Source organism: Sphaerodactylus townsendi, linkage group LG12 (assembly GCF_021028975.2).
Source record: "Sphaerodactylus townsendi isolate TG3544 linkage group LG12, MPM_Stown_v2.3, whole genome shotgun sequence".
In the NCBI taxonomy this organism is placed as follows: Eukaryota; Metazoa; Chordata; class Lepidosauria; order Squamata; family Sphaerodactylidae; genus Sphaerodactylus; species Sphaerodactylus townsendi.
In genome coordinates this window covers 34,829,203-34,838,120 of record NC_059436.1, presented here as the reverse complement: position 1 = coordinate 34,838,120, position 8,918 = coordinate 34,829,203, and the positions used below count along the sequence as shown (strand labels likewise).

General features: G+C 47.3%; 1 protein-coding gene across 1 annotated transcript; it reads left to right on the top strand.

Moving 5' to 3' along the window:
- Positions 1-244: 244 nt before the first annotated feature.
- Positions 245-8,537, top strand: LOC125442199 (lipocalin-15-like). Its single transcript, XM_048513409.1, has 7 exons — positions 245-357; positions 1,169-1,308; positions 2,527-2,597; positions 2,731-2,847; positions 4,579-4,680; positions 6,794-6,815; positions 8,352-8,537. Exons 1-7 carry the CDS (start codon positions 262-264, stop codon positions 8,356-8,358), a joined length of 555 nt encoding a protein of 184 aa, XP_048369366.1. The 5' UTR covers positions 245-261; the 3' UTR covers positions 8,359-8,537.
- The last annotated feature ends 381 nt before the right edge of the window (positions 8,538-8,918 follow it).

Sequence of the window (8,918 nt, the reverse complement as noted above, 5' to 3'; positions counted from 1 at the left end):
TTAGGGCAAGAAAAACAGCTTGAAGCAGATTTGCATCCAACCCACCAATTGCTATGGCCTAGCAATAATCAGTTAATATACTGTTACCTGACACTGCTGGTTGGGTTAGCAGATCCTCGCTTGTCCAAAGAGTTTCGTAAGCGGTGTGGGGCAACACAGGGGGAATTGTGGGCTGTTCTCCCCATTGAGATATCAGAAATGATATAAATTTGGGTGTTGGAGTTATCCTTTCTTGGCTTGCAAGGTACAAAAGACACAAGAATGAAGAGCCTGCTGTTGAGCCTTGTGATGGCCCTACTCTGGGCAGTCTGTGCTCAGGCTGATGTTGCTGTGCAACCAGATTTTGACCTCCAGAAGGTACTAAATGGGAATGCCAGTTGAGGGACAGGGAAAATTCCACTTTCTGGAAGCCAGAATGAGCCCTTTGGTTAAGGGGATGGGCAAAGATGTACTACATCATCTCTTGGGATGGATTCACAAGTTGCAACGTCCATGTTAGATGCATGGCTGCCATAAGAATGTTGGAGCAGATGGAGTTCCAAACACTTGGGAACACAGTTTGGATGGGGACCACAGTGTGTGGGGAGAAGGAGATTCTGTGTTCTCTTCTGCACTGGTTTCTGACTTGAAATGTCCTGGGGAAGTTGCTGTTTGTTCAGCTGGGGGAAAACTTTTATGCAGCACACATAGGTGGGCTGAAACCTCTTCTCTCCAAGTGCTATAGTCTCAGCATAAGACTCCCAGAACACACCTGTCAAAAGTGCATATTGGGGAGTCATGTGGACTTAATGTTTGAACTTCAGGGGAAGGGCTATGGCTCAGATAGAGTTGCCAACTGGAAAACACCTGGAGGGGTTTTTTCGGGGCGGGGGGAGTCTCCCAGAGGTCTCATGTGGATGTTAAATAGCATGGGGGACTAGATAAACCTTTGCTCTAATTCATTAAGAGCTGTTGAGTTTATTTTTAATAATATACTTTATCCTGGTGGAATTTTTATTCTTCCTCTTCCTTTTTAATGGGGGTGTCTGAATAGAGTTTTGTACATTACATTTGAGGCATGAACAATGCATCTTTAAAAGAGTGCAGGAATTAAGACTGCATACCCCTGACCTTGTGAGTGACTGTGTTTCAGGGTATCCTCAGAATCACCAAAAATCTCTTTCCTCAGTTTGCAGGGCTGTGGCAGGTCATGGGTGGGGCATCAAACTGCCCCGAGTTCCAGGCCATGAAAGAAATAATGCACACATCAGCCGCCGTTGTTACACCCCTCCCAAATGGAGGCATGAGGATCCTGATAGGCTATCCTTTGTAAGTATCTTTGCTGGCTGATTTTGCATGCTGTTGCCATACAATGTTCCTTACAAACTGAGCACCTCTTGTACATATAGCTTATCTATATACCACTGATCTACATACAATAACTTGAGATGTGTGAGTCAGATTCTAGGTTTCTGAGAAATCTGACCCTCTGGTTAAAATCCATTTCTCCAAATAGCATGTTGGGAATTCACTGTGGTGAGATTGGTAGTGATGGCCACTAGTTTAGTTCCCCTCTTCAAAAGGATTGTTTGTGTTCATGGAGATGTCTGTGAATGGATAATCATCATGCCTTCTTCCTCCGAATGCCAAATGTTGGAGACAGTAGGGGTTGGCTTGCCTATTGGGCTTCCCAAGGGCATCTCGCTGGTCCCTGGATATGGTATGGAAGGAAAGGGATCTTTCCTTCGGTCTAGTAGAACTCAGAGACAGCTTCTGTTCTAGAGCTGTGGCTATGCTGAACTCCATAATGTCGCATTGACGTGGCTGTGGCTGTGTAGGGATGGTTAGAAAAGGGATTGTGGAAGATGGGGTGTGAGGACTGCAGAAATATGCATCGCCGGGGGATGTTTGTTTGTATTTTCGTTGTGCATGCACAATGACATTAAAGTTTATCTTGTCTTATCTTATTTTGTGTGTGTGACTGTGAATACTTGATGGATCCCCCATCTTCTCTTTCATACAATTTGCTCTCCTTGATAATCACAGTGCCCCTCTCTCTACTTGATTGACCTACAAATTAAGCTAAAATGGAACATTGCTAGTCGAGGTTGGCTAAATGAGGGCAGCGGGGGGCGGGGGACAGATTTTCAACTTTGTGTCTTGTGGGCCTTCGGAGCGATCTGTCTGGCTACTGTAAGAAAAAGGATGCTGGATTAGATGGATTTTTGGTCCGATCCAGAAGCCTGGATCTTATGGGTGCATCCCTGTCAGTGAACTTGCATCTTCTTTTGAATCTTCCACTGCAGAATCCAATGCAATGGTGTCAGTGTGCTGAGGTATGTAGCGTGGCTTGCTTTTAGCCCTCTGGGCAGCTGGTTGGCCATTGTGTGAAATACAGTGATGGCTTGACAAGATCGACCCTTGGTTTGATCCAGCAGGACTCTTATTTTCATATGTTTAGAAAATGTCACCATTAATGCTCTAGGCTGGTTTTAGTTATTTATTTTTAATCCAGACTTTCTTTTTTCATTCCTTTTTATTTTCTAGCCCTGAGGAATGCAAGAAGGTAGATAGAGTATATAAGAAGATGGAACAGCCTGGACACTTCTCCCATGCTGGTATATATGAGGACCAAGGCTCTCTCTAAATTGGAACAGATGCCTCTGAGGATGTGCAGAGGAGACTTTACTCAAAGGAGGGTTTTAAGTAGGATTTCAGAACAAAATGATTCCTTTCCGTCTCCTCATGCAGATGACATGTCCAACAGAGATATGCGTGTGATGGAAACGGATTACGACAACTACGCTTTCTTGTACACCTTTAAGAAGGTTGAAGATGAGCCCAGCACCACCAGCGTTCAGCTATACAGTATGTGCTCCAATGATTTTGTGAACAAGAGATGATGAGGCACAATGGGCGTTTCCCCACTTGCCACGACCCCCCTATGCTGCGTGCTGCTCTCAGCGTGCGTCATTTCTGGTGCGCACCTGGGCTTCCCCACGACCCCGCGCTCTGTGCGGGGTCATCAAAAGGCACCGTTTGGAAGAGCGGCAGGAATGACGCGCGCTGAGGGGGCGCAGCAGCGTCAGCGTCAGGGTGGCTGCATTGTCGTCGCCCCTGTAGTGGGGAGTGCCGGGGGACCCCGCGCTACTTGCCTACAGTCGCGCGCAGCTACTGGTAAGTGGAAAAACGCCCAATGATTCAGGGCAGCTAAGAGCAGCCATCTTACCTCCTGAATCATGCTGGCATGAGGCTACAGACTGTCTGGCCACCTTGGGGCTACAGACTGTCTGGCCACCTTGGGGCTGTTCTCTTTGATTACGCTACTTTAGCTGTAGGAACCTAAAATGTGTGAATTTGTGAAGAACAGACTTCCACTGTTTCTTTCTTATCTTAATACACACATTCACAGAATGTTTTCTTTCACGCCTTCTTGATTCTGATTGAATTTGAAGAATTTCTAATGCTAATTCCAGTGCTGGATCTTGCTTTTTGCCATCTGCCACCGCTCTGCTGTTTTTTCCCCAAATGGGTATCCAGAATGGCTTAGAACATTGTTTACCCACTTTTCCATTTTATTCTTGCAACAACAGTCTTGTGAGGTAAGTTAGGCTGGGAGACCCTGACTGTATCAAGGCCACCTTCAGTGGCAGACTATGGATTCAGTTCTGAGTCTTGCAGGTCCCAGTCAGATGCCAGGTGGGTTTCTACAGTCACACAAAGCACTGTTTACTTGCTGTCACTCAAAGCACTGGTTTTCCAATATGCAAAGATGCACCACTTATGTGTGTGTGTGTGTGTGTGTGTGTGTGGGGAGGGTATATATTAAAACTGAAGGCCAGAAAAACAACACATGTGCTGTAAAGATAAAAAGGGGGACAAAGGAGGGATCCTGGTGCTTTGGTTCCATCTTGGAAACAAGATGAGGTAATTTTGTGCGCTCAGGGGTTTATATAGCTAAAATGGTGCCTGGGGCTCACCCTGGGTGCTGTGCTGCAGCTGCAGGAATGAACTGGGAAGAGAGGGAGGGAAGGTGGGCCAAATTGTGCCCCTCATGTGACCCAGGTGAATAGTGCCTGGGTTGTTTGCCCCTGAATTAATTTTCTTTATCATTAAAACTGAAGATGAAAGAAGTTAGCATAACCCCCAGTGGTGGGATCCAAAAAATTTAGTAACAGGTTCCCATGGTGGTGGGATTCAAACTGTGGCGTAGCGCCAATGGGGCTGAGCTGGGCACGACGGGGGCATGGCCAGGCATTCTGGGGGTGGGGCATTCCTGGGCGGGGCTGTGGCAAGGACGCAGCCGCTGCGCCTGTCCTTGGGCAGGAAACGAATGCACGCAGGCGCAGGCTGCCACGCACGCTGGTGCACCTCCTGCTAGACTGCTTCAAGTTCTGCGTGCTACTGCTGAGAGGAGGGGCGTAACTAAGGCAAAAATCACATGGCAAAATCACCAGTTAGTAACCCCCTCTCGGCACACACAAATAATTAGTAACCTACTCTCGGGAACCTGTGAGAACCTGCTGGATCCCACCTCTGAGTTGCTTAGCTGCAACAAATGTGCTTGGATTGGCTCTAATTTTCATCTCTTTTGTTCAGCCAGGCATCCTGATGTAAGTCCAGATGTTTTGGAGAAATTCAAGAAACACTGTCATGATGTAGGGCTCACCGATGATTTGATGGTGATGTTACCCAAATCTGGTGAGTTATGTGTTTCAGTTTGCTGCAGCTACCTTTCTGGAAGCCTTGCCGCATCATGAGTCAGTAGACGAGCAGTTTTTGGTTGCAACTAGTTTGCCACAATGACCCAAAAGAGTTGTAATGGAATTAGACCCACAAACAAGCTGGAAATTGCTGGTGATACAAATCATAGGGAATGGAACATTCTTTGAAACACCCCTGAAAAATGGTTTCCTGTCTGAAGTTACTTTACTAAAAGGCCACAGTGACCAAGCCTGCTAGCTTTTCTTGACAATTTCAGGTTGGGAAATCTGTGGAGATTCCATGGTAATGCCTGGGGAGGGCAGAGTTTGGGGAGGGAGGCCAGAGGGGATGTAATATTATGGTCTGTGCTGTCACATCCTCTGGCATGTCCAAATTTCAGTTCCTCCATCTTCTCCGTTTCCTGTGAGATCCTTTCCTCACCGCAAAATCAAAATGTTAATGTGAGTGTCATCACTTTATCCCCTTCCCAGTTTTATAAGCCTTTTCCACATGCATAGTTTACAACAGATTTTCCCAGTGGTCAAACCTTGTATCTTGGGAACGTACTCTGTGAAATCACTCTGCACATCTTCTTACTCCTGTCGTGTTGGGATCCCCCCCCCCATCTCTTTTATTCTACAAACTGCTGCTGAAAACATATTATTTCTAAAGAACAACTTTCCTGTCTTTTTTCATTTGCATAGGAACGCTATTGTGACTACGCAGTCACATTTTGAAGCAGCAATGCAAAAATGTCTCCCATTTCTTCTTCTGAGAACTACCAACAGGGGAGAAAAAATTCTTTCACTCCCCAGCCTCTGACCACAGACCCCAAATACAGCAGTATTTAGAGTTATTGGTGTCCAGTGGAAACAAGGTCCAGTACTAGTTTGGCCTTGGATAAAATGGGCATGTCGGGAAGGTGGTAGCTAAGGACAAGTGCAGAAAGGGAGCCAAAAGTAAAATAGGGAAAGCACATCGGAAGAAAGGAGTCAGGGATGAAGACCCAGGGGTGTGGGTGGGGGGAGTACAGTAGGCCCACCTGCCTGGCTGAGGACAGCAATATTTAGTTTAAGATTGTCTTCTTCAATATAAACTTGTATTGTGTTCATCATTGGAGGGTCTCTTTCATTTTCCCTTGTTGATAGAAGGAGGAACAGGGCCTTTTCTGTGGTAGTTCCTAGAATTTGGAATTGTCTTCCTAGATAGATTCATTTGTCCTTTGTCTTCTTTTCTTGAAGCAATGGGCTAAAATTACATTATTTTGTTGAGCTGGGGAAGGCTGAGGCCGCTTCCGCACGGCCCATATACGACGGCCTGGGGGCGGTAAAAATGCCTCCCCCAGGCCGCCGTTCGCACAGGCGCCGCGACCTGAATGCTCTTCCCTCCCCCCAGGGCAGCGTCAGGCCGCCCTAAACAACAACCCTTTAAAGGGTTGTTGTTGGGGAGGAAGTGTCTTCCCGGCGGCACGGTGCGTAACCCGGCCCGGAAGACGCTGTCTCCGATCTCCGCTACTCCGCGGTGCCTGTTACGCATTGGCGCCGTGCAGGCGTCGCCCGCCCATTGACTGTCCTCCGACCTCCAGGGGTCCGGAGGGCAGCGTATGGGCTGAACTTCCAGCAGGCCAACAATGCACGACACCGTGAGTGGGCGGCGAATGGCGAAAGAGGCGGCTCCGTGTGGAGTCGCCCTGCTGTTCGTCCTGTCGGCCTTCCACAGCCGCTCGCATGCTTGCATGCTTAACGGGCTTGCGCGCTTCATCACCGCACTCTTTGGCGGGCGTAAGGAAGGAGGCCGTGCGGAAACGGCCTAAGAGAAGATCTTTGGTGGGGGGAAATGTTCTTTGCTAGTAATCTGGTCTCAGCCTTTCCCAGTTTTTACACTGAGTTTGATTGGTTAAACTAAAATGATAGAGTGCAAGTGGATTTAGTTTACCTGAGTGGATTTAGTTTACCTGTTGACAATCTTCTATAGTCTAGCCCCAGAACAGGTTAAGTCAGTGAACGCTTGCTGTACTTAGAGTTTGCCTATTAGTACTGTGTACGAAATGATCATGCCTTTTGCTATTCTTCTGTGCTTTGGCTCATAAATCTCTTTCTTTGAATTCCAGATATATGTGTCAAGGCTCTCAGGTGAGTGGAATCTGTTTGGGGTACACCCTATTTCAACAACTGTGGGTTTGAGGCTAGACTAGCATCTCTACAACTGATCTTTGTTGTGATGCAGTGGAGGTCACGTGGTTCCCAAACTGATTTAGCTTATCAAAGACTGGATCTTCACATACTGAAAGAAAGGAGGAGGAGGATGATCCGGGCATAGATGTGTATGATCGTGAGAGTCTTCCATTCCTTTTATTGCATGCCTGTTAGTGGTTGCCACTTGGGTTTGTGTGTGTTTCTTAGCAATTCCCACTATAACCAGCTCCATAGAAACCAGATTTAGGCTCATTCCGCACATGCAGAATAATGCACTTTCAAACTGCTTTCAGTGCTCTTTGAAGCTGTGCGGAATAGCAAAATACACTTGCAAACAGTTGTGAAAGTGGTTTGAAAACGCATTATCTTGCGTGTGCGGAAGGGGCCTTAGTTTCTAAACAGGTTTTTAAACTTTTGTATGCTGGGTTTCTGTCTTGCCTGGCAGAGACCTAGTGGTAGGGTTGCCAACTGTGAGTAGGGAGATACCTTGAGAGTCTGGGGGAGGGGTGGGACTTCGCTGGTATATAATGCCACAGAGTCCACCCTCCAAAACAGCCATTTTCTCCAGGGGAACTGATCTCTGTTGACTGGAGATCAGTTGTAATATGAGGAGATCTCTGGGAAGCATCTGGAAGTTAGCAACCCTACCTGGTGGCTATTTTGAGGACCGGGGCAAAGTCTCCCTTGCAGGCTCAGGCAGGGTGGCTTCTGATGCACCTGGAGATCCTCCTCTATTACAATTGATCTGCATATGGCCAAGATCACTTCCCCTGGAGAAAATGGCTGCTTTGGAAATGACACTCTAGACATCACACCCTTCTGAGTTCCCTCCCCTCCCCAAACAGCCCTCCTCAGGCTTCACCTGCAAAATCTCTAGGTATTTCCCTAACCCAGAGGTGACAAACTCATGTGCAGTGCTCCTCTGTAGAAGGCACCTCTGCAGTCTCTCTGGTCTTCCTTGGCGTATGGTACTGGCTCCATGAGCTCTTCCCTTGAAAAATCCAAGTCACAGACCATGCAGAGGGGTTTATGACAACATGTATAGATATGGACTTACCTGCTTGGTTCAGAATTTCCATAGAGTCCTCCCTCCCTCCCTCCCTCCCTCCCTCCCTCCCTCCCTCCCTCCCTCCCTCCCTCCCTCTTTCTTTCTTTCTTTCTTTCTTTCTTTCTTTCTTTCTTTCTTTCTTTCTTTCTTTCTTTCTTTCTTTCTTTCTTTCTTTCTTTCCCTCCCTCCCTCCCTCCCTCCCTCCCCTTTTCATTCTTTGGAAGGACCAGCTTGCTAAGGCAGAAGCATGGACTGCAAGGGAGCCATGCCCAAGCCTCTCTTTGCACCCATGCTGAGAGGCACACCAGGACAGCTCAGGTCTGGAAAGTCTGAGGGCCACTGGGTGAGATGACCTTCTGGCAAACTCTTAGTTATTTGATTTGGGCTTATCACCTGTCACCTCCCTCCCCTAATTTGTTTTGCAGTGCTTGAAGAGGATGTGACCTGCCTGCAACTACCCACTCACAGATGTACCTGCAGCCCCTGCTCATTGCTACCTTTCCCCACCGCTCGGTCTCTCTTCTGCCCATGCATCCTGTCATTGTTTCTTATTTTGCTGATGTGGGCTCTGTCTTACCATTTTCTGCTGAATAAAAAGTTTTTTGCATGTTTGTGGTGGGTGATCTGTGTCGCGTGCGGAAGGATAAAGGAGGGAAGAGAACACTGCCACCATCTGTATTGAGCACTTAAATGCAGGTCGGACACAGAACAACCTGTCTCCAAGTTTCACACAAGGACTTGGTATTCTTCTGGCTAGTGTTGCATTTAAAGGGGAGAGAGAGAGAGAGAGAGAGAGAGAGAGAGAGAGAGAGAGAGAGAAACCCCCAAAGGCTGATCCTTGTTTTCCTTCAAGGATAGCTTTTGCTGGACAAGTGCAGTGAAAACCCCATATCCGTTCATTAAATTAAAAGGAAAGAGTTCAACGGTTCTGTTCCCCATTTAAGTGTTGAATGGGGGATAAAAGTAATATAGGTGATTTTAATGGGGTGTTT

Excerpts from the sequence above, each read along its gene's own strand:
- LOC125442199 (XM_048513409.1), top strand. The coding sequence starts at position 262 with ATGAAGAGCCTGCTGTTGAGCCTTGTGATGGCCCTACTCTGGGCAGTC. Across the intron at positions 1,309-2,526 it reads ATCCTGATAGGCTATCCTTT|CCCTGAGGAATGCAAGAAGG; the intron begins GTAAGTATCTTT and ends TTTATTTTCTAG. Across the intron at positions 2,598-2,730 it reads TGGACACTTCTCCCATGCTG|ATGACATGTCCAACAGAGAT; the intron begins GTATATATGAGG and ends CTCCTCATGCAG.